Raw genomic sequence first — 26,057 nt, 5'->3', positions numbered from 1 at the left:
ACAGCATGAGAGGGGAGAGAGTCAGAGGGAGAAGCAGGCTCCCCACTGAGCAGGGAGCCCGATGTGGGACTCGATCCCAGGACTCCGGGATCATGACCTGAGCTGAAGGCAGTCACTTAACCAACTGAGCCACCCAGGCGCCCTGATGGCTGCTTCCTAACCTAAGGAGTCTCAACCCGATGTTATTTTATTGCAGATTCCTGTTTCACATTTTTAACCTCCCCTCACTCTTATGCCCACCAACTCCCAACAAGTTCCTGCTTTTACAGGTGCATCTTTGCAACCTAATGTTTGCAGTGGCAAAGACCAACACAGGAAGGCTTTTACGTATTTTATGATCATGGAGATTCTGATGTGAGGATTGTAAATTATAAAATCATCATGGATCATTAAAGCTGTGCTGCAGTTTTCCTTTTGGAAACCCAGCAATAAAGTGCTCAAAACAAAAGAACAATGTGAAGACAAAGCAGAAACAAAGATTGGTATCATTGGTGACCTAACTTTTCAGAATGGTAGAAGATACTCATTTTTTTTAAAACGAGGCAGTAAGTGAAAAGAATGAGTGGCAATTTATATAATGAATAGTTTTCTTGCCCTTTGTCCCATGCCTTTTTTTAAACCTTTCCTTTTATCCTTTCTACTTTTTTTTTTTTTAAGTTCGTGTTTCATGCATTTTGAAGTGGCATAACTACGGAGAGGCCACAACAAAAATATAAAAAGAAACGTAGGATAACAGGTAATAGCTGTATTTTCTGCTATGGATTTATAACTGTTAATTTGTATTTTGCATTACTTCTCCTAAGATAAATGAGAAGCAGATTCAAAAAAGGGCCCAGAACATTGAGATTTTTAGCAATCTAACCCACTCAGCAGAGCAATACATTGACAACAGTGGTGAGACACAAGTTTTTTATTATATATTCCCTAATTTAAAAAATTAGCATGTTTCAAATATGTGTGTACTATACATATATATATAAATAAATTTTATACATGCCTTATTATACCTATATAATTTATAAGATATGTATGGTACACAAAATAGAAATTTTGTTAAGTGCTGAGGTTAAAAATACACAAATAGAAGATATAATTTTTGTATTTAATCCAAGATTTTCCTGCATTCCCTGAGATGAACTAGACTGAACTATAGAATTAGACCTTTCAAGGTTTTCCTTGCATCTTTAAGAAAGATTAGAATAAATAGAAGACTTGGGCTCTTGAAGTTTAATTTACTATTAGAAAACAATTCAAGTATAATCTAGTAAATTAGCGTATGCATGTTTGAATGCCTGTATTTATGCTATCATGATGAAGTGCTTTCCCTTGCTTGAATAGCAGTGATGGAGAACAAGTGCATTTGTTTTTAGTATCTGATACATTGGGCCCAGGGTTGAGTTTATTAAAGAAACGTGTTCGTTGGTATGTGCAGTATTTCCCCTCCTTAGCCACAACGGATATGTTCCAAGACCCCCAGCAGATGCCTGAAACCACCAATGGTATTGAGTATATATACTATGTATACTATGATTTTTTCCTGTACATCCTTATCTATGTCAAAGTTTAATTTCTAAATTAGGCACAGTAGGAGATTAACAACAACAGTAATAAAATTGAACAATTATAACATTATACTATAATAAAATTCATATGAATGTGGTTTCTCGCCCTCAAAATATCTTATTGTACTCTACTCATCCTTCTTGTGATGACGTGAGATGATAAAATGCCTACATGATGAGACAGACGGAGTGAGGTGAGTGACATAGCATTAGGCCACTACCCAACTTCTGATGATATGTCAGAAGGAAGATCATCTGTTTCTGGACTTGGGAAAGGAAATTGTGGATAAGGGGGAACTAGGTGATCATAATTATTAATAATAATCATAGGTAGGCTTTACACGGATATGATAGGTTATTATCCTATGAACTAGATTATATACTTCTTAGAGAGTGCATCTAATAACCCTTCATTTTCCCAGTGTATTTAGCATCTTGTATATAGTAGGTGCTCATGAAAATGTTTACAGTGTTTAAAAAAATAATAACAGTCTCAATATGGAGTCACTTGCCCCAAGACAGCAAACCAAGACTTAGTTACAGAAATGTGATTTTTTTTAAAGATTTTATTTATTTATTTGACAGAGACAGAGACAGCGAGAGCAGGAACACAAGCAGGGGGAGTAGGAGAGGGAGAAGCCGGCTTCCCCCTGAGGAGGGAGCCCGATGTGGGACTCAATCCCAGGACCCTGGGATCATGACCTGAGCAGAAGGCAGACACTTAACGACTGAGCCACCCAGGTGCCCCAGAAATGTGATTTTTAATCACCATCTGGAATTTCCAGATCAGCACTAGTGTGGTAATCTGCATGATAGACCCCCATGCAAAGGAAGGTGACCTTGCCTAATACAGTTCTTTCTTTTCTTTTACTCATAACTTTCCATGTCCCGCCTATAAAAGTGTTCCCATTTTGTACAGCTTCTTGGAGCTCACTTCTCTTTATTAAATGGGGTGCCGCCCAATTCATGAACCATTTATTAAAGCCGATTAGATATTCAAACTTACTCAGTTGAACTTAGTTTTTTAACATTATTATTTCTCTTCATTGTACTTGCTCAGGCACTTGGGCAACTAAGCATCTCCTGTTTTGCAGCTGGTTTGAGGAGCCTGTAACTGAGGCTTCTGTCCCTGGCATGACAGTTCCCACCCACTGACTTTTGACATTTGTCAAGGGAAGTGTGCAAATAAACCACATGCTAACAAAGCTAAAAAAAAAAAAAAAGTCATTACGTTGACCTTATACAAGTGATATTTAACAATTTTTCTTCTCACCATACTTTTATTTCTCTCTTACCTAAATCACAGACAATTTAGCAACTATAGACTGTAACATAAGGCGTTAAAATAAGGGTAGAGAGTGGGGAGAAGACCCTTTTAAGAAATGGAGGAATGGCCTCAGAATTCTCCAGAAGGGGAAAAAAAAAATCCCCAGAAAGCCTTCCATCCAAGAAACATCCCATGTCTTTACAGATTAGAACTGTTACCTGGTTTCTGCTTAGATATGATGGGGGCAGGGGGGATATGAATCAGTATAATTTACCTCTAAGGTTCTTTTCAATCCTTTTCAATTCTAAGCCTGAATTTTGGATTCAGAATCCAATTCAAAATTGGATTAAAAAGCGCAGCCCCCAACACACCAAAGTTCTAGATTCCCACACCCTCTCTACCTAAATAAAAAAATAAAAATCTCACCCTCTGTTCCACTCCACTCTCCGTCTCTGGGATGACCCAGTTCTGCAAAGAGAAAAAGCAGCACTGGGGTGCGCCAGCGTGAGCAAAGGTACTGTTCTTGATATGAGACTCCTCTGCAGCCAGAGCAGTGTCCAACCCAACTGGCCTCAAATCGTTTCATAATTCTGGGGGGCTTTGACTCTCTGTCTTTGGCCCTCAGTAGACTAACCTAGGAAAGCACTGGCCAGAGAGAGTGATTGAAAAAGTGAACCAGGCCCCGAGGCAACATTTCAGATGCTGGGGGCGTGCAGGCCTGGAGTCTCCTGTTCATTCTTTGTGACTGGGACACAGCTGGCTTTGAATTAGAACATGTACAGCACCACAGTTTGGTCTCGGGCCCGGCCTCTGGTTTGTGGCACTAGGCCATTCACCTCGGCCAGCCAGGCCCTGGCTCTGGATCCGTGATACAGGGATTGCCCGTCGCCTCTCCATCACACCTGTTAGATGTTTCTCCACTCCAGCCTCCGCCCCAGCAAACGCCTCCCGCACCGGGCGGGACCCGAGGGCAGAGCAGGGGAAGGAGGCGGAGAAGCAGGGCCCGGCCTTCTCCGGCGGACCCCGGCGGGACTCGGCTCAGAGGGTGGGGCGGGGAGGGCGCCCTGTGAAGGCGGGAGAGCCCAAGAAAGGCGGAGAGGGGCATGGGGAGGGCCGGGGGAAGGGGCGTCACTGCTCGCTTTGCGCTTTTAGAGCCCGCAGCACAGGCGGCGGGGCTGAGCAGCGGAGGAGATGGGGTTTGCAGCAGCCTCCGCACTTCTCCTGGCAGCCCCAGCACCACCGCCCCTCGCCGGGCCGCGGCGCCCGTTAGGCCAAGCAGAGTGAGCGCGGGCGCCGGCCGGCGGCACCTCACTCAGGACTGGAGGGCAGGGCGCGGTGGGGCCGCGGCGGGGAGACTCCGCGAGCCGGGCGGCCCGCGCGTCTCCCGGGCACACCAGCTCCGGCTGCCACCCGCCCGCGGCCGGGACGGAGCTCCTCCGCCCCGCAGCTCCACGCACCCGGCGGCGGCGGCGGCGCGGGCTCGGGTGCCCGGGCAGCCTCTGAGCCCATGGCTGGCAGCGATGCGGATGGCGAGGGTCGCGCGCGAAGGAGCAGCGCCACACGGCGTCCCGGGGGCCCCGGCGGGCGGGGAGGCGAGGCTGCGGCCAGCCGCCCGGAGCCGCTGTCTACTGCTGAAGCGCCGGCAGACGGGCCGGATGCGCTGCCCGCCTGGATGCGCCTCTACTTCTACGGGATGCACGGGATCACCCTGGACGTGCTCGTGTCCTCAGCTCGGCGCTTTGCTAGCAGCCCGGACCTCCGGATGCTGGGTTTCTCCTCGCCCTACCGCTGCCTGCTGCACTCGCTCACCCACTTCGCCCTGGAGAAGGTCTACCTGCAGCAGCGGCGCTGCCCCAGCGCCTTCGTCTTCAATTTTCTCCTCTACCCCTCGGCCCACATGGCGCTGCAGACCCTGGCAGGCCAGGCACTGCTGCTCGGCCTGCGCAACGTCCCGGGGGGCGCGGCGGGGCCGGGGACACTGGACCTAGCGCTGCAGTATGTGCTGGCGCTCTACCACTGCCATGTGTTCCTGAAGCGCTTCCTGCGCTTGCGGTACCGGCGGCAGCCAGAGCCTCAGCAGCCGCAGCACGGGCCTGGCGCGCCCCCCGCCCCTCTGGGCGCCGGGGCCCCTGGGGTTGCAGGTGGCCGACGGCTACTACCCCGAGGCGGCCGGGGCGTCGGCGGAGCCCCCAGTCAGGGGCTTCCGGGCCTGCTCCGCTTTCTTTTCTTCGGAATGCACGGCTTTTTGGATGAGATCTTCTTCACTTTCTTCTTTAATTTCCTGGGGCAGAGAGATGGGGCAGCCAGCGGCCACACGTCGCTCTGGTCCTTCTTTATGTACGGCAGCTGCAGCTTCGTGGTGGAAAAGCTCTACTTCCACCTGCACTGGAATCGTGGCTGGAGCACTTGGAAGCGGCTGCCGATCTACGTGATCTTCATCTACGTATGGGAGTTGTCCTGGGGTCTGGGGCTCCGCCTGTGCGGCGCTTGTTCCTGGGACTATTCTCACTATCCGCTCAATTTCATGGGCCTCATCACCCTGATGTATTTACCTGGCTGGATATTCCTTAGTGTGTACCAGGACCTACTTTCCAACGCTTTGTGGCGGGTGCAGTACGTACCAACTAACTAAAAAAAAAAAAAAAAAAAAAAAAAAAAGTCGATTCCCACGAACCAATTCGATTTATTTTTACATGTTTAAAACGGGAGTGGGTTTTTTTAGCCTTTTAATTTTTATACGTTTTACTAAACACTTCCAATATGTTCTATTCGACATTTTAGTTTTTCTGACACTTTGGAACCTATGCATAATACAATATTTTGCAATATTACTCAAAACCTAACTCAAAGTACTTGTCAATATTTAAAACCCCTTTCGAGCCCAGACAGCAAAACCATTGTACCTTCATTTATTTGGGCATGCGTGGGTGATAACCACTAATCTTTTTTTAAGCAAGGAAGTTATTCAAATCAGAAATTAGTGATCTTCACAAGATTTGGCGAAATTTTCTAATTTAATGATTTGTTTACCTTCTTTTTTTAATAACAATTTCACTTTAATTCCCTGCCATATATACCAATCACTGCTGAAACTCAGTGTCTCGTACCCCTACCACCGTTAATAACTCTTAAAGTGCCTCCCTCTAGCACACAAGTGGAAAGAAACTGACAAATGTGAAAATACATCCTGTGGATCGATTTTTAAATAAATCTTTTCTAGCAACTCAGACAGGTAACACTGTGTTAAGATATTTGATCTCCATCCTGGAAATGATTGTTTTTCCAATGTGGATTAGCCTTAAACGCCAAGCGTGTTAACATTGATCAGATCCTGTGTTATCTATGGCTGTATATTTTTGTTGTAAAATGTTTACCTTATATGCCCAAAGGCCAAGCAAAATTATACCACCCTCAATAGTGTTCTAACCCTAAGGACTCTTTCTACATAGAGCTTCAAGAATAGAAACAGTTCCTTGGAATAAAATGAACCTGAATGTTCACTGTACTCGAATTAGGCCTAATTGTTTACCATGAATACAGATAGTGTTTTCAGTATATTTCTGCCAGAGCTCACTTATAAACATCTTTCTTTTTCCTTCTGGACCCACAGAGTTCTTGGGCCAAACCTGATGTGCTAATGTGCATTATAAATCAATGATGGCATTTTGGTGACTCATTATTAATGTCTGGAAGCTCTAAAGTTAAATGAAATGATAAAAACCATTTTAAGAAATCTTGTCTAATCAATTAATAATGTCCTTTAAGGTTGTTTGTTGTTTTATTATATTTAAGAAAAGACAAGTAGAATTGAGTATAGCTTAGCCAAGGATGACTAATACTTTCTCAGTTTTCATTACGAAGATAATTAGGAAAACTTACAGTGTGTACAAATGAATAGTTTCCGCTTCAAATTATTAGCTCATCTATGCTTTGAAAAGGAACTTCTTTCTGTTTTCAAAAAATGTTTGCTATGGCAGTAAAAACGAATACGTATCTAGACAATTGTCAGGAATAATTTTGAGAAACCTATTTTAATCTACTATCTGAGGTTGTGAGCTAAATTTTAAGTAATGCAATATAATCAACCCCACCAGTGAAATGGATCATGTCAAACTGATTATTTTAGCTAGTCAACGCTGAGTAGCAAGTATTAAAAGTAAACCAAATGTTTTCAGAAAGTGTCACTTTATGACACTTGGTCATATATAGGTAAAGGATTTCAGAAATCCTTTCTGAAAACCCTGGCAAGGAAAAAGGATAAGTATAGACACTAAAATTAGTCAGATGCTGAATAAAATATTTGTCATACAAATGTGACACATGCACAAGAATCTGAGTTAAGTGTGGCACCACTCCACACCACACATTGCTGTGAATGCTGAACCAAATCCTTGACTTCTAGAATACTTCCTAAATGTACACATTTGCACTTAATGTTCTTCGGGTGCTGATCCTCAGCCCTGTTTACCTGCTTACCAGCATTCTTAGGGTCAGAAATCCATCAGAAAATGGGGAAGCCTCTTACTTTTTGTTTGTTTGTTTTGCTTTAATGTTAATCCTATTTTAAAGAAAAGGTCAAGATTTCCGTTCATTCCGTTAATTCAAGAAATAGTTATTGTGCGCCCACTCTTTGCAAGGCATTTGCCTGAATTCTGCAAATACAGCAATGACCCAATACAGACAAAATCTCTGTCCTTAAGCTCAGGTATTAATGTTTTGACTTATAGGAGGTTCTACTAACTTGCAAGGTTACTGTTTTAGTATTAACAGCCCCTCTGCTAGTTCTACAAAGACTTCATTCATATGTATTCAGGAAGTGATGATCCTATTAACTCAGCACCTTGCTATAGGGCTTCTCAATATATGTTTATTCAATTTCTTAAGTGACATTTTGCTGTAACAAACTAAAGAAAAAACAGGGCAAGAACCATCAGATCAATCAATTTTGTTAGCTCATTAGCAGTTCAGATATAGAAGTGATGAATCAATATAATAATAGTTAATATTTAACACTAGATATATATACACATACACATACATACAGATACACATGCACATATTTACTTAAACCTCTAGCAACCTTCCTTTCACAGATGAAGACAATGAAACTAAGGCCTGAAGAGGTTAAGTGACAGCTCAAGTCATACAGCTATTGAATATTATGATGTAGGAAAAGATGTTAGGGTTCAAAGCCTTCGGCCAAGAAAGAATTCTTGAGATGTCTTTGGTGCAAAAAGTGGTGTTATTAAAGCCTGGGGACAGGACCCGTGGGCAGAAAGAGCTGCACTGGGGTCCCGAGGAGCAGCCCGTTATATATAGTTTCAAGGTGGGAGGGGGTTAGGGATAGCCTAAGTCTCTAAGGAATTTTGGAAGCAAGGTTTCTAGGACCTTGAGGAGGCTAGCTATTGTTGGGGAAAGGTCATTTATTATTGTCTAAGAAAATCTTACTCATGAGACCCTTCACGTGTGTATCGGTGGGCCATATGCTTGGATGATTACCAACACGTATCTTGGGGGGTTTAGAGATAAAGGAGATTTCTAAAGGTATTTTTATGTGTTAAGATAGACTTTCAGGATCTTGGTGTGTGGAGCTAAGGTTACCATTTTCCCTTAGCAAAGTATTCATTCAAGGCAGCTGAGTCCCTAGAGGAATGTCACTTTGCCTGTTTGAAGGACTTGTCATTGGGCTATAGGTAGTAAGGAAATTTAATAATTTTTCTTCTGCCTTTGTTTCCCACATCATTTAGACTTGAATCCTAGTACACTCTACTCCAGGGTCTGTTCTTTTTTTTTTTTCTTTCTTTCTTTTCTTAACAGCAGCACTGTCATGCCTCCGTTCATTGACCACAATGATTTTGGATGTTCTGTGGATTTCACTTTAACAATTTGTATTGCTCTTCCCTTTCATTATCACAGATGCAAGGGTAGATGTATAAAAGCCAGGCACTAGTAACAAAAATATTCTATTCCGTGGAAAATAAGAAGGGAGCTAATACCAGGATACATAACTGAAAATCAGCCTAGTTCTAATCCTTAGATGATAGTCTTTATCTTTGAGCAGTGCTCTGAAATGGAGTTCTTCATTTGAAGTTAGACAATCTTGGTATAAAAATAATACACCAAAAGGTATGACACCTTATATCACAAGCTAGGAAAAATACATACAATTATTGCTACATATTTAACATAGCAGTTGGAATGAGCATCATTGTAAAAGCTAAACAGTCCAAAAATTAAAATTAAATTGTTTGCAGCAACATTTATTCTGAGTTCGGTTAGACACCTTAGAGTCTAAGAAAATCTGTAACAGAAAACATGGAAAAAAAGTAACAAGGATGAGTTTTGCTCCAGGTTTAACTTCTACAACACTGAAATTTTCTTCTAAAAGTGCTTTAAATTTTAAATCCATTCTATCTGGGCACTGAATCTGCAGAGAAATATGACCTTTTAAGTTTTTCATGTCAACAATGAACATGAAAGTTTTTAGGTTCTGCAAAGACTCCAATAAGGTTGATAATCCATTTCAGTATTTCAGAAATTTCAATGACTCAGTGTACTTAACTTTGAATATTTTATCAGTATTTGACATTTCACACTTCAACTCAGCAAAATACAGCTTAGAAAAGTATGACCTGTCCTTTGTTGTTTAAGGAACGTTTCTAATTGGTTAACCCTATCCTTTTGAAAAAATAATTTTTCTATACTGTTTTAAAATAGACTCCGTTGGACGTAATAGACTTGGTTCTGTTTAAGAGGGATGGTGAAGAATTTTGGTAGACTGTTTTGGTTCTTTTTCCACTTCCAAAATACATTTAAAAATCAATATGCTTGGAAAGGAAGTTATACTTATGCTACAGACTTGGAGTGATAAATAAATCATTGTATTCTAATATCTGAAAGCATTTTAATAAAATCAATTTTTGCTTGTATTAAAAGGCATTAAAAACACGTTACATTTTAAATTAATTTTAAATATACTATCTCCAGTATGTTTTCCAACATTGCTTAATGGAACTGAGCTCCTTTACTAAGGGAAAATAAAAGAAACACTCTTCCCCTCCCTCCATCAAACACATGCCTCAGTTTATGTTGAAGGGGAAGGTGGCAGTAAAAGATGGTTCTGTTGTGTTGCCAGTTTTTTTTTCTTTCTATTCTTAGACTTAGTACCAGAGGAACCAACAAAAACAGCAATTGTTTGTGTGGACTTCTATTCACTAGAATTGGCCTCATTCTGATGTTTAACATTGAGGCATGAAGCCGTCACATAAGCAGTGACATCCAGACACTAGCAGCCAATTGTAAATTAACCTGGGATGAGTACAGAGAATTTTTCCCTAGAGACTTTTTCTCTTAATATAAAGAGAATCTAAATTTAGAGACTTTTTCCCTTAATTTTTAAATTCTCTTTGCAGAAATGGTCAATTCTTAGACAGCCCTTAGAGAGAAAGAGAGGGTAGGAGTGAGGGACTGGTCTTTGACATACAGAAAGACTTGATTTTCATCTTTTAATGATTCCATTAGAATCCAAATGTCACATGGACCAACTTTTCCCATTTGGAAAAAATAAATCTTTACCATGATTAAGGAGAGTCAAGGGTTGAAAGAAACCATGAAGGTTAACATCCAGCCTTCCGTCCAAGGCAGGAATTTCTGAGAACATCTCTAACAGATGGTTTCTCAACTCAGCTTGGACTATTCAAGGCAGTATTACTATGTTTCTCATGCAAAGACTGAATGAGGGGAAAGCTGTGAACAGCTGAACCGATAAACCCTCCTGTCTTTCAGTGAAGGAAGAAGGCTTTTCAGAGCTTTCAGGAGCTAATATATATCATTCATCCTGCTTGTGTATTGCAATGAAAATTTTATGACACTCTTTTCTCGTGACTAAAAAAAAAAAATCAGTGTTTCATTCTTTTATCATGACATATATGGTCTTGCATCTTTTTTTTTTTAAGATTTACTTATTTATTTGTCAGAGAGAGAGCGTGCGAGAGCGCAAGCAGGGGGAGCGGCAGGCAGAGGGAGAGGGAGAAGCAGGTTTCCCGCTGAGCAGGGAGCCTGATGCGGGGCTCCATGTCAGGACCCTGGGATCATGAGACCTGAGTCGAAGGCAGACGCTTAACCGACTGAGCCACCCAGGTGCCCCTGGTCTTGTATCTTTTCAAATGATGCTTTATTCACTGAGTCTAAGCAGCAGGGCTTTGAGAATTTTGAGAGTAATTGACATTACTTCAGAAAAAGAGGAAAAAAGAAGCATTGCCTGTAGGTAGAGGAGTAGAGGGTTAAATAGTAGGGACCCTGCTTGGATTGCGGGAGTCTCAATGTGGCTGGACCCTGGAAGAGCCTTTGGTTGCTGCTCTGGTCCCCCGACAGAATGTCATCTTGGGGACTTTCCTTGTAGCTTCCTCTGGCAGACCTAAACAGCTGCATTAAGAAAGGAATTGAGGGCTCCTGGGTGGCTCAGTCCTTTAAGCGACTGCCTTCAGCTCAGGTCATGATCCCCGGTCCTGGGATAGGGCCCCACATCGGGCTCCTGGCTCAGCAGGAAGTCTGCTTTTCCCTCTCCCTCTTCTCCTTCCCCCTGCTCTTGTGTGCTGTCTCTCTCTCTCTCTTTGTATCAAATAAATAAAGTCTTAAAAAAAAAAAAAGAATTGAGAGGCCACAGGTGTCACAGAAGCAAGTAGCTAGCCAGGAAGGATGAAAGATGCCATGGATTAACTCTCCCAATCAAAAAAAAAAAAAAAAGAGAGAGAATTATATATTAAAAAGAGAACTAGCCCCACTTTTGATGAGATTCTAACAGACATTTATATTACATCTGAGATATTTTATTAACGTATTATTAATATCCAGGATGAAAATAAAACTAGTCTCACAGGATCTCAGATTCAGAACTTTAAATATTTGAAAAGTAGTTGTTGTTGGAGAAAAATAGTATTGAGAGGAATATGCAGAAAGTTTACATCATATCATTTTGATGACCCAATTACTTTTAGGAACAAAAGTGAAATTAAATATGCTCTTGTACATTTCCGAAGGAGAACTATTTTAGCCTTAACCTTTTATTAGAAACAATGAATGGACAGGAAGATAAAAAATAAAAGAGTTCCCCGGAGTACATCAGAGCAAGTACTTAGATCCCAAGTCCTTAAAAGCAAGCATTTAACAAAATTTATCATTCTACTTACTTGTAATGATGAAATTTTCAACAAACTAAACAGAAACAAAAGAATAATAAAGGCAGAAATAGAAAATATGGTGGAAGGGATAGTATTCAGTAGCTTTAGAGAGCCCATGGATTATTTTTCTATGGCTAACATAATTCAGATTATGAATGTTATTCTAAGCCTTTATATCATGTAAGATTTGAATTGCAAAGAAAATGTTAAGTGCATGAAATACTGTACACTCTAGGTTTGGCAGCGGTACCAAAATGTACACTTTATTATGTTAATATTGATTCAACAAAATTTTTGAGTTATTTTTGTGTGTGTGTAATTATGTTATTGGACATGCTATAAAAGTTTTAATAATGTGCCTCTGAAGTGTCTACCAAATATACAGATAAACAGTCCGCAGCTTACTAAAATCTAAAATCATGGTATTTCAGGGGTGCCAGTAGAGCATGAGACTCTTGATCTTGGGGTTGTAAATTGGAGCCCCATGTTGGGTGTAGAGATTACTTAAAAAACTTAAAATCTTAAAACAATAAAAATAAAATCATGGAACTTTAGAACTTGAGGAGAGAACTAAAGTTCATCTAATTCAACTCCCAGACAACAGAATAATTCCTTCTAGATCATCTTTTACAGGTGTTCTTCCACTGTCTTCTTGATCACATCCAATAAGAGCGATTATGGTACTTACTCAGCTCTCCCTCACCAACCCATTTCTTTGTTCTATTGTTTTAGTTGCTAGAAAGTTCTTAACAATAGACACATCTGTAATTTTCACACATTTTCCCAACTTTTCACCCATAGAAAGAGGACCAAAGATTTGAAGAAAGTTTCCAAGTGTGTCTTAATTGTTTTACTCCAGGCAAAATATCCAAGATCTTTCTGCAAGAGATAATAAAGTATACAACTGGAAAATTATTACCTCCTTTGACCAGGGCACTTTATTTCTGCAAATGGGAACAACATTAAGCACTGTTAGGTTTTTTAGCAGCTCATTGATTCTTCTTTTTGTTTTTAAATTTTTATTTATTTACTTGAGAGAGAGAGCTTGGGGGGTAGGGGGAGGGGCAAAGGGAGGGTTAGAGAGAGTCTTAAGCAGACTCTGCGCTGAGCGCTGAGCCAGACTTGAGGCTCTATCTCATGACCGTGAGATAACGACCTGAGCTGAAACCAAGAGTCCGATGTTCAACCGACTATGCCACCCAGGCACCCCCACTTTATTGTTTCAATTGAATTTTCATTTCTCTCTTTCCTGTAAACTGCCATTAAGCCAGTGATCCCTTTGTGCACCAGCACATTCGTATAAAAATAATTGGCATGGATCTGTACTATTCTCACACTCCATGAGTTGGCGTGAAGGTGAGTGAGAGAGAAATGAAGGCAAATAGAGTGAAGAACAGAAAATCTGCCATTGAATTCACTCTTTATTTCCTTCATTCCTCTGATTTTCCTGCTTCTGTTTTGAGAGCAGGCATATGTCATTCTTTATGTTTTCTCCACACTTAGCAAAGAACCTAGTACAGAGCAGGTATTCACTTTTTGTTGGTGGTGGTGATGAACTTATCTGAGCTCTCATGTCAGACAATTCAATAGTGGAAGCAGGAATTAGGAATGTGCCAAGTGACCACATGAGATTTCAACAGGACATTAATTTTTGGGACATACACGAGACTCACCATGTGCTCAGAAAAAAAAGATGGGAGTTGATTAATCTCTCCTCTTCTTCCCTCTTCTATTCAGCAACTTCTTTTGTCATGTGCAGAACTCAGGTGGTTCTCTGTAAGAGACTTTAACTACATTATAGACTTAAAATTTGTAGGCTATTCAGAGAACCCAAGTACCCTTTGAAATATGAATTTTAAAAAGTTGATATGCACATGAACTAGTTGGCAATATATGTATTACTACATGACACTTCCCTGAAGACTGACTTGCTTAGTTTGCAGCTTATTGATGCCTCTTGCTTTTCATTGTTTTTTGCTGATGACCTTCTGGATTTTGGTAACTTTTGAATAAAAAATAAAAATAAAACTCAAAATTAGTTATGTTTAGAAAATTGCTACTAGTGGCAGGTGGTAAACATTTATGTTTTGTTATCTATGTATCTGATCACTTCTTGCTATATTTCAACTCCAAATATTATTGGCAGATTGTATTAGTTAGGGTTCTTCACAGAAACAGAACCAATAGGAGATCTGTATCTATAGGTAGACAAATGTAGTGATAGATAGATATAGAAATAGATAGCGATATACAGAAAGAGAGAGGTTTATTATAAGGAATTGGCTCACACAAGTATGGATGCTGACAAGTCCTGAGACCTGCAGGGTGAGTCTACGAGCTAGACCCAGGAGAGCCAATGGTGCAGGTTCTAGTCTGAGCCCAAAGGCCTGAGAGCCATGAGAACCAGTAGTGTAGTTTCAATTCAAGACTGGCAGTCTCAAGACCCAGGAAGAATTGATGCTTCAATTGGAGCCTGAAGACAGGAAAATACAAATGTCCCAGCTAGAAGGCAGGGAGGCAGGAAGAATTTCCTCTTATTCAGAGAAGGTCAGTCTTTTTGTTCTATTCAGGCCTTCAACTGATTGGATGAGGCCCACCCAAATTAGGAAGGACAATCCACTTTACCTCATCTATTGATTTAAATATTAAGCTTGGGACCCCTGGGTGGCTCAGTTAGTTGAGCATCTGCCTTCAGCTCAGGTCGTGATTCCAGGTTCCTGGAATCGAGTCCCACACTGGGTTCCTTGCTCTGCAGGGAGCCTGCTTCTCCCTCTCCCTCTGCCTGCCACTTCCCCTGCTTGTGTGCTCTCTCTCTCTCTCTCTGACAAATAAATAAATAAATAAGATCTTAAAAAAAAAAGTGTTGGGGCGCCTGGGTGGCTCGGTCGGTTATGCGTCTGCCTTCATCTTGGGTCATGATTTCGGGGTCCTGGGATTAAGGCCCACATCAGGCTCCCTGCTCAGCAGAGAGTCTGCTTGTCCCTCTCTCTCTGACCCTCCTCCCCACTGTGCTCACTCTCTATGTCTCAAATTAAAAAAATAAAAATTTTTTTAAAAAGTGAGAGATGGATGGTGGACTGGGCCAGGATTGATGGTGGAGATGGACTAACATACATAGATCTGAGAGACATTTAAAAGGCCCAACAGACGGTGTGTGGTGATAAGATGGTTGTGCAAGTAGAGGGAGAGAAGCAGATGCAATCGGCTGAGAGGTGACTATAGACTCCGAGCCTTGAGGACCTCCCACAGCTAGTGACAAGAGAAAGCCTACAAGAGATGCAGGGATAAATGGTCAGATAGGCAGGTAATCCAGAGAATGTGGTTTGGCCGACAACAGGAGAGAGAAGGAAGATGTTTTCAGTATCATCAAATTCAGCTTGAAATTAAAGCAAATTACGAACAGAATCAATGACCATTGTATTCCAAGATACTCAGGAAGAGGGAGCGTAGGCAGGGAATCTGCGGATGTGAAACTGCAATATACTGAGGGGTGCAACTTGGAAAAATGAGGACAGCGGCTATGTGACTTGTCTGAAAAGCAGCTGTAGGGGCACCTGGTGGCTCAGTCAGTTAAGCCTCTGGCTCCTGGTTCTGGCTCAGGTCATGATCTCCTGGTAGGGGAGGGTCAGGAGATCAAGCCCCACGTGAGGCTCTGCACTCAGCAGGAAGTCTGCTTCCCCTCTCCCTTGCCCTCTGCCCTTCTCCCCTACCCCCTCATGCACTGTCTCTCTCTCTCTCCCTTAAATAAATAAAATCTTTTTTAAAAAGTGGCTGTAAAGTAGAGGGAAAGGGCCGGCCTGTAGGCAAAGAGGGGTAAGGGGTCAGGGAAGAATTTTTTATCTTCTAAATTGGGAGATTTGTTCATATATAATGTTGCTGGGAAGGAACCAGTACAGAGATTGAAGGTACAAAAGAGGAAGGGGCTAAGAGGTCTCTGGTTAAAGCGTAAGTAGGAATACTTGATGACTACTAACTTTGATGAGAGCTCACTGTTTGTTTTCAGAGCATGACATGTATGAGTTAATTCCCACAGCAACTTAATCATAGGTACTATAATTGTCTCCATTTTTACATATGCTGTTACTGGCACATGGGGGAGTTAACCATCTTTCCCGAGGCCACGAGCGGTAGAGCCCGGACTTGGACCCAGGCAGTCTGGATCCCAAGCTGTATTCTCTAAACACCTACATAGTCCAGTGGAGGAAAACGGGAAAGGGACAGAGAGGGGGAAAAGAACCTGAGATTGGCACTACGCTGAATGTCCATGCTGCCCAATTTGCGCAATCCAATAAAGAACCCAGAGAAAGCATCTGAAACCGATTCTACTCAAGGAGAATTCAGATGCGTATCTGCTGACTAACTTTTGTATTTTTGATTCCATTATGGATTCATTCATTTATTCAGTAAAAATTTATTGAGCATCTACTATGTAACAGGCACTGAGAATGCTCTGGGATTAAAAAATGAGCAAATCTCGGGGCGCCTGGGTGGCTCAGTCAGTTAAGCATCTGCTTTTGGCTCAGGTCATGATCCCGGGGTCCTGGGATTGAGTCCCATGTGGTGCTCCCTGCTCAGCAGGGAGTCTGTGTCTCCCTCCCCCTCTGACTGTCCCCCCTGCTCGTGCTCTCTCTCTCTCTCTCAAATGAACGGATAAGAAATCTTAAAAAAAAAAAAAAAAAAAAAAGAGCAAGTCTGACAGGGACCCTACCCTTGATACCCTACCTTATTGTATTAGTCAGCTGAGGCCGCCATAACAAAATACCACAGACTGGGGGGCTTGAGCCACAGAAATTTATTTTCTCTGTTCTGGAGGCTAGAAGTCCAAGACCGAGGCGCGGCAGGATCTGTTTCTAGTGAGAGCTCTCTTCCTGGCTTGCAGATGGCTGCCTTCTCACTGTGTCCTCACATGGCCGAGAGGGAACAAGATCTCTGGTATCTCTTCTTATAAATACACTAATCTTATCAAGTGCAGGGTCCTATCCTTAGGACCACAGTTAAACTTAATTACCTCCGGAAAGGCGCTATCTCCAGGTACAGTTGCATTGGCAGTTAGGGCTTCAACATATTAATGGGGGGGGGGGGAGGTAAAATTCAGTCCTTAGCATATATTTTCTCTTCATTCCCACAATGACCTTGTATGGTGGTGGTGGTGATTATTTGTTATTATTATTATTAACTTACAACTCAGAGATGAAGTCACTGAAACCTATCTGCCACGCAGCTAGTAAGGGACAGGAATGAGACTCCATTTCAGTATTCTTTTTAGGCAAGGTATCAGTCTCTCAGGAAGTCCAGGGTGGTATTATTAGTCCAGGGGAAAGACTCTCAAAAAGAAGGAGCATCCTGTTAGTTTTATCCCTCTCTAGTTACATAAAACCAATCATCATTGGTTTTTATTCTCTCTAGAGATAAGTTCTATTTTGTCCATGCCTAATTTTAACCTTTCTTAGTATTTATACACAGATTTCTAAGTGAGCCCCTCCCCATTTTTTTTTTTTTTCCTCCAGAGTCTATTTGTTACCCAGAAAATTAGCTCTCTGGAAACATCTGATCACAGACACTGTGTCTCCAGGACTCTCTGCAAGCTGACACAGAGGCTTTAAAGGGCAACTATACTCAGAGCCAATTCACTTAATTTCATACAATATATTTGGGGATTAAGGTTTAAAATAGTTGGCCGGTGGTATGCAAGAGTACAAAATCAATTTTCAATGTATTATAACTTTTACTGGGTAATCACATTTCCATTAAGTTTATAGGGTGTTTATTTCCATTTCAGAAACATGAATTCCTAATATTTTTTCTAGATGATCTATAAATAACTCTAGATATGCTTGCCAATGTGTTGCTTTGCTTTTGATGGCATAAGATGGAAAACATGAATAACAAAGTATTCCATTTTCTTTGCCAAAGGAAAAAAATTTTTTTTTTTAATCCAGAAAATTGTATCTTACTTTGGAAGCTGCATGCAAATCAGGTAATTTAGACACAATATCAGAAGGAAAGGTGGTCTCCTAGGGAACTGTTTGCAGTTTAAATGTTCGGTGTAGGGGCGCCTGGGTGGCTCAGTTGGTTAAGCGACTGCCTTCGCCTCAGGTCATGATCCTGGAGTCCCGGGATCGAGTCCCGCACCGGGCTCCCTGCTCAGCAGGGATTCTGCTTCTCCCTCTGACCCTCACCCCTCTCGTGCTCTCTCTCTCAAAAATAAATAAAAATAAATAAACAAATAAATAGAAAAAAAATAAATGTTCAGTGTATTCTTTCTTCAATTAAAGCATAGTACAGTAAAGAGACACATCCCTTGAGTCACCCCTGGTGTTAGAAGTCATTAGCTTTCCCAAAACACTAGAAATAGTCTGAGTGAAAACTTTTTGTTGAGGCAGCTAGGTGAAATCTTAGAGGATAAGTAAATTCCAGATTTTAAAATTCACCATACAAATCACATTTGGGGGGTAATATGTTTAATTTAATGGGAGGAATTCTGTCAAGGGTCAACTTGCTGCCCCCAAATGATTTAAGGAGGTCATTGGAAACTTTTCAGAATGAAAAGATCAGTGATTGAAGTTAGCTATTCCAAATGGCCTTTCTACAAAAACACTTTCTTCTCCAATACCGAACTTTCTTGAATAGGCCCATTCACTAAACCAGATAAATGTTGATAAATGATTTGATAGTCAACTTTACTCTTCACCAGTATGATCCGAGAACACTTGTTTCACTTTGTGTTTTGGCCTCTCACAAAATACACTTGGGAAAACATTGCCCTAAATGTATCAACTAACATTCAACCTATGCCATCACTCACTCTGATCTTCTCACTGTTGGTTACTCTATAACAAAAGCACTCCTTCCTGGAGGATTTTAAATGTACTAAAAAAGTTTCTCAAAATTTAAGAGTAGTTTGGATTCCTCCTTTTTGCATACCTTATATGCAGTCAGAAACCCAGAATTTCCTCTGACATTATCGTTTATATTAATTTCTTTCCATTCCCTCAGCCTCCAGAGCAAAGAGAAATCTACTGTTAACAATCTCATACTTTATCTCCCTACCTGGATTTCTGTACAGTTCAATGTCTAAACTAGTCTTAGAGGACAATAACAGGAGCTACATCTTCCTGCTGTATACCTAATACCTGTAATTGACTTTCAGCGAAGCAACACCATCCATCACTTTAAATTAGCAGTTTATTTTAATTTTATTGCTTTATGATTTGCTTTATATTAATGTATAGATGTGTTTCAGTTTTATATTTTTTCTGTTTCTTTGTTTTTTTAAAAGATTTTATTTATTTATTTATTTGACAGAGAGACACAGCAAGAGAGGGAACACAAGCAGGGGGAGTGGGAGAGGGAGAAGCAGGCTTCCTGCTGAGTAGGGAGCCTGATGGGGCTTAATCCCAGGACCCTGGGATCATGACCTGAGCCAAAGGCAGATGCTTAACGACGGAGCCACCCTGGCGCCCCTCAGTTTTATATATGTGTAGACCTATAAGTACAAGTTTTCATCCCTGTCTTTGTTTATTCATTATTTAATATCTGTGATAATTTTTTTTCTCTTTCATGGAAATTTATGTAAGTATCTTTCATGTAAATGCCAGAAACAAATTTGGGCAGTTTCCAGCTTTCACATACCGTTTTGTGGAAGAGCTCGGTATTTCAAATTGTGGCTTCATCTAAACAAAACTTTCCAAACAAAACATACGGTGGTTTCAGATGGAGATACATCTGTATGTCTGACCTTACCTGAGCACTATAGAAGCTCTTCTTCACACCACTGCATTTCTTATGCTCCTTATGAAACTGGGAGGAAATTAGGAAAATAGAGAATAAGGGAATGAAAAAAAAATAAAATGTATAAGCTTGAAATTAAAGCAAAATACTCTGTATCAACTTATTATAAAGCTCTTAGGAGATCAACATTTTGAAATTCAAATATAAGATTTTGTGTATTAGAAGGAAATAAGTCTAAGTGCAAATTTCACTTAACAATGGGTGTGTGGCTTAGGAGTGGAAGGGAAGGTAGAAAGAAAGCCCATCATTATTCTAGGGTGTCCTTCTCTGCGCAGATGGTGCTTTTTAAGAGGCCCATGATCTGTTAATCTCTTTCTTTTTTTAGAGGCTTTCCTCCACTGTTGGTCATCTATTCTCCCTGCTCCTTCCTCTCTGGTACGCCCTGTCTGTGGAATTCACTCAGCTAGATCTGGTACCAAATACTTGGGCCCCACCGTGTTCAGTTACTATCTGATTAATGAATGACCCTCTCCTGTGAGATCAGTCCCACAGGATAAATTCAGGTTTAAATGAATCTTATCTTTTTGTGTTCAGTCTACCTTGAATTTTTTCTTTATTGACCAAATAAATGGTGATATAAAATTTTCACAGGAAGAGTGAATAGGTAAATTTTATTCTCTTAATTTAATTTTTTTAAAGATTTTATTTATATATTTGACAGAGACAGACATAGCGAGAGAGGGAACACGAGCAGGGGGAGTGGGAGACGAAGAATCTGGCTTCAGGCTGAGCAGGGAGCCAGGTGCAGGGCTCCAGGGCTCCATCCCAGGGTCCTGGGATCATGACCTGAGCTGACAATGACTGAGCCACCCAGGCGCCCGTGAATAGGTAAATTTTAAATTGAGTATGTAAATGTGTAAACTAACGCTTCAATTCACTTCCTTTTAAAAACTGGCTTCAAATTAGAGAGGAAGATTTAGTTATGATTTATCAGGGATGAAAAATTGTTCCGTAAAAAAAAAAAGAAAAAAATTATTCCATAAACCACACTAACCAAGGCATTAGCCTTTGCTGTGTGTTTTCTCTATTGTGTATGAAATAGCACCTTCCTCCTTCCTCCCCCCCCACCCATAGGCTACATCTAACTTAATTCCAAAACCAGGAGGCACTTCTTAATAGATACTTTTAAGTACATTTTTACCAATTGGGGTCAGGTTTAAAAAAAAAAAAAACCTACCTAAATGATACAGTTTTTTATCTCAAAATTAAATACTTGTAAGACTTTAAAGTCTGGTTGGAATTACACTGTACTTCCAAGTTCGTTAATGAGAGTAGGTATTAAGTACCCTTTTACTGAAACCACAAGGAAATAGCTGCATCCTTCCCAAACAAATTCTGTCCTTAATCAAGCATGTGAGTCACTTAACTGGGGTGGGGGATGGAGAGCCTAGACACTCTGGCTCTGGTCAGAGATGGAGAGGCAGGGGATCAAGGTAGGAGTGGCTGCAGGGTGGGACTGGAAAAGGGGACAGGCTATTTAGAGATGTGTATTCTATGCCAAGATGGGTTTTATCCTATGGATATTGGGCGTTAATTAAAACAGGAGAGTGAACTGTCTGTAAGCAGATAGGGATTTTAGAAGGATTGGTCTGATCAGCAGGGAGGGAATAGTAAATGACAGAGAAACCAGGAGGTTGCCTCAGTAATCCAGGTAAGAAATGCTGAAGGTCTGAGTAAGGCTGTGGCAGAATGGACAGGACAAAGTTATTTGGAAAGTAGGTTCTGGAGACTTCCTGGGTGCAGAAAAAAGGGATTGGAGGGGCTGGGAGGCCAAAATTTTTAGTCGTAAGCATGTGCCAGATGAAACACCATGTCATCCACATTCTCCTTCTCTCTCTCTCTCTCTTTCTTTCTTTCTTTCTTTCTTTCTTTCTTTCTTTCTTTCTTTCTTTTCTCCTTCCTTTCTTTTCTCCTTCCTTTCTTTTCTTTTTCTTTCTTCTTTCTTTCTTTTCTCCTTCCTTTCTTTTCTCCTTCCTTTCTTTTCTTTGTTTTCTTTTTCTTTCTTTCTTTTCTTTCTTTCTCTCTCTTTCTTTCGTTCTTTCTTTGACATACAACATTATATTAGTGTACAACATAATGATTCAATATTTGTTTATATCGCAAAGTGATCACCACAGTAAGTCTGGTTAACATCTGTCTTCATACGTAGTTTCATCCTGTCGTGAGGACTTTTAAGATTTAGTCTTTTAGCAACTTACAAGAGTGCAATACAGTGTTATTAACTATAGTCACCATGCTATACCTCTTTTCCCTGTGACTTTCTTTATATTTTTGTTTTAAAATGTAGTAGTGTCAAGACTGACAGAATTACCACATGTTAACAACTCCCCGTGACTTTAATATCTTCTATGTAAAACAGGTAGTTTGCATAATTTCTTTTTCTTGTTTTAATTTTAATACACATTCATTTTGCCTGATGCTGGCTTGCCTCCCCTTTTAAGGTGCTTTATATATATGGTGTGATATTTAAAGGCCAAAGGTGCCTAACAACCTTGTAAGGTAGTGGTTCAGGGTGGGGTGAAGCTGGAGAAGCATCTCAAAGTATCAGTGAATGGACTCATCTTGGGCCACCTGAGGTCACAGGCCTGCTCCCTGGAGGGGCACTGGCATGCCCAGGAGTCTTTCCTTGGCCCACTCCCCAGAAAGTGCAGCTGTCAAAAAATACTTTAATTAGCACAACAATCCTAATATTTTCACACCAATTGAGAGGCACAAAGCAACTACTGACAATTGTAAATTAAATGGCTTTCTGTGTAATCTCAACACAGTGCAGGTCTGGGCAATTTCAGTCTGTTCCCAGGAAGAAATAACAGAATTGAAAGACTGGTGCTGGCAAGTTCCAGGACCTGGGGTCAGCAAATAAGCCAAAGCAGCACTTCTGACCAAGGTACACTGTTTGCTCCCCATCTTCTATTATCCTCCCAAAGGCTGTTGCAGGCTAGGTTTTACAGTGTGTATTTATAGCAGGAGAGGTAAGACAGCTCTTCTGATTGCAGCTTGCAAGAAAGCACTATGAGCAGAACTATGTTAAGGACGCTTCTCCAGGAGGGCACAGATATTCTGGGTGAAGCCCCAGGTCTAATGGCTATAAATCCTTCAGTCCCTCTTTTTCTACCCCAGAAAGTATGTGTATGATCTGACTCTGAGCCTATTTACAGACCAACCCATTCTATAATTTACTGACCTACATGGGAGTTCTAACAAGGGAAAGTCCTGGTACCTGACCTATTTCTACATTATCTAAACAAAAAGTGAAAAATCCATTTAGCTATAGGTTTTAGCTGTACAAATAAGAAAGAAGGAAGGATTTAGTAGTAGAATATCTCTGACTGGATTTATGGTTGTATAAAAACACTTTGTTTTCCTGCTTGTCTTTCTTATCTGTTATCTCAGAGTTGAAAGGTATCCACATTAAAACAAATCCAGCGTCATAGAAAAATAACATTATTATAATATTACCGAATAAATGATAAATATAAGCATAATACATATATATTAATAACTTTCTTGTATTATTCTGGGGGCTCTTTTGATTACTTTGCATGGTATATTAAGTGATTTATACAGTTGAACTCTTTTACATTTTTTAATAGACAAGCATATCTAAAGGTAATTTGCTTAGCATTTTCAAACAAATTTGCAAGTCTTTCGTCTTTTAAAACGTCCTTGCTTTCTTTTTGAACGTATTTGTCATTCAGTGACTCATAAGGAATGGTTACATTAGCACATTATAGTAGCATATTTTAAAAATATGGTGTTATAAATTTGTAGAGTATGGATATGGTTTAACTCTAGGAATATTAATTAGAATAAAATTGATTTGTGTATTTTTGTCATTCAAATATTAATGTAGTCTAAGAGCAAGATACTTTAAAGTTCAAATAAGTTCAATTTCATTGTTTATAACATTTTATTTTCAAATGGGTATGTGCATTTATATGGCATAACATTTAAAAACTACAAAAGAGAACAAGAAAGCAAATAAACAAAATCAGATTGAACTGTTTTGATACGTTTAATACTGCATTGCAATATGATTTTGATGCGTATATATTTTCTGTAAGAATTCATGGTAAAAACTAAGGAAATTGCTTGAGTCTAGCAAAAGAACAACTAATTGAGACATCTCAAGGTAACTGACTTATGTATTTTAATCATTAGATTTTTTTAAAGATTTATTTATTTATTTTAGACAGAAGGCAGGAGTGGGAAGGAGCAGAGGGAGAGGCAGAGAGAGTAACTCAAGTGGACTCCGCACTGAGGGCAGAGCCCCACGCGGAGCTTGATCTCAGAATCCATGAGATCACAGCCTGAGCCAAAGCCAAGAGTCCGATGCCCAACTGACAGTGCCACACAGGCACCCCAATCATTAGAATTTTGATAAGAGTTTCTTGTCATTGACATATATTACTAGTCAGTCAAGGTGGTAGATAGAACTATTGTTAATTAATATTTGCTGTCCCCCACCCCACACCCATGGGTGTACTGAACTTTTCTGACCCTTGACTTTGGGCTTGGCCATGTGACTTGCTTTGATCCATGGAAAATTAGGAGGATATGATAATCAGAGGCCAGAAGGCACTTACACAGTTGAGTTTGTTTTCCTGCACTTTTGCTGTCCGACGAGAACATGCCTGGGCCAGCTTGTAGGTAAATGGAGCCCATCTGCCTCTCATGAGCTGCTCCAGCCAAGCCCAGCTAAGCCCAGCCAACCCCAGACACATGAGAAATAATACATGATTGCTTCTTGAGGCACCGAGTTTTGGGGTGGTTGGTTACACACCATTACTTTGGCAAATGGATAATGTAGAAGCCGCTTTTAGGCAACCAACTTGAAGGACAATCCGAGTAGGGTAAAAGGGCGCACAGCAACCACTGAGCTGCAAGCAAACAGGCTCATTAAGCGACCCACCTCGAAATAGCCATAGGCCCTAACTGACTAATTACAACCAGGCACAGTTCCTAAGGTCACCAAAAAAGGGAAAATTCCATGCCTTCCCATCCTCCCTATAACTGTGGCCCCTCACCGCCCCCCCATTGCAGTCAGTCTCTTTTTTACTGTCCTGCCCACAGCTCCCTTACCATGTATTCAATACACTTCTATCTCTTTTGTTCTGCCTCAGGGGAATTCTTTCACCCCCTGACCCACTGGCCTCCACCCAGTAAGGAGGGCCCCACAGGTCATCAGTGCAGACACCTGTAAGAAATGTAAGGGACAAGGGCCTGCCTGGGTTTGACTTCCAGCCCTGCCATTTATTAGCTGTGTGACCTTGGCACACTGAGCCTCTCTGAGCCTGTTTTGCAGCTTTTTCCAACTTGGAAAATAAGACAGAAGCCTCCGGAAAAGCAGCTTCTCTGGGAGAAAAAGAACTTTGCACTAATTGGCAAGTTTGACAGTGTGGAAATTATATTGAGAGACTAATTGAGGACGTAGGAGGATTTAATGGTAGTTACGAAGAAAAGTATGTAAACGAAAAAAAAAATGAACCAATGATTACCTTCATGAGAAGCAAGTTATATAAAAAGGAAGCATAATCATGGTACATGATGACTGGGCTCAACAGTAAACAACCATAATAATTTAAATGATGAGTAGTGATATAAACAAAAATCATGCTGTATCTAAGTTGAAAGGAAGGAGTGATGGGACTATCATGGTGCTATATTTACATTTACCCCTCAGGTTTCTCAACCTTAGCATAATAAAATGTCCCCTGACTTCACAGCTCTCCACCTACTGTCCATTTCCTGCTCTCCTTTCACAGCACAACTCTGAAGATTTCCACCCTGCAGTCTCTACTTTCTCAGAACTCATTCTCTGTTGAACCCACTCCAACAGGGTTTTGTCTCCACTACTCATGGAAAATGCTCTTGTAAGGTCACCAGTGGCCTCCAAGTGGCCAAATTGGTGGCCAGCCAGTCTCATCTTCCCCAGCCTCCCCACAGCAAGAGTGGCGGTGGCACCCACGCTGTGCTCTCCCTGTTCCTCCTTTGCGCACCTTTGCCACAGTGTGTACTCCACATGAGTCTCCTATATCCCTCCCTCCAGTATATCCTCAACAAAGCTGCAAGGCTTTTTTTTTTTTCTTTTTAAAGCACATATATTACTCCTTTATTTGAAAATTTCCAACAGCTCCCTATTTCCTTTGGTTCACCTAAAATTTCTTTGTTTGAGGCCTTATTTCCACATGGAGCTAATGTCTAAACCCTACCTCCCTTACGGTCTAGTCTGAAGAGAAAAGGACCAAGTGTGGCGAC

The 26,057-nt window shown here is 40.9% G+C and overlaps 1 protein-coding gene across 1 annotated transcript; it reads left to right on the top strand.

Moving 5' to 3' along the window:
* The first annotated feature begins 4,225 nt into the window (after positions 1 to 4,225).
* Positions 4,226 to 7,522, top strand: TMEM229A (transmembrane protein 229A). Its single transcript, XM_025865753.2, has one exon. It carries the CDS (start codon positions 4,337 to 4,339, stop codon positions 5,459 to 5,461), a length of 1,125 nt encoding a protein of 374 aa, XP_025721538.1. The 5' UTR covers positions 4,226 to 4,336; the 3' UTR covers positions 5,462 to 7,522.
* Positions 7,523 to 26,057: the final 18,535 nt, after the last annotated feature.

Source organism: Callorhinus ursinus, unplaced genomic scaffold, assembly GCF_003265705.2.
Source record: "Callorhinus ursinus isolate GAN/ISIS: 27379988/994484 unplaced genomic scaffold, GSC_fseal_2.0 scaffold12, whole genome shotgun sequence".
Taxonomy (NCBI): Eukaryota; Metazoa; Chordata; class Mammalia; order Carnivora; family Otariidae; genus Callorhinus; species Callorhinus ursinus.
The sequence above is the reverse complement of the archived record's forward strand: the minus strand, read 5'-3'. Positions and strand labels throughout refer to the sequence as shown.

Bases quoted from the DNA above. Each gene is read 5' to 3' on its own strand.
- TMEM229A (XM_025865753.2), top strand. From the start codon at position 4,337: ATGGCTGGCAGCGATGCGGATGGCGAGGGTCGCGCGCGAAGGAGCAGC.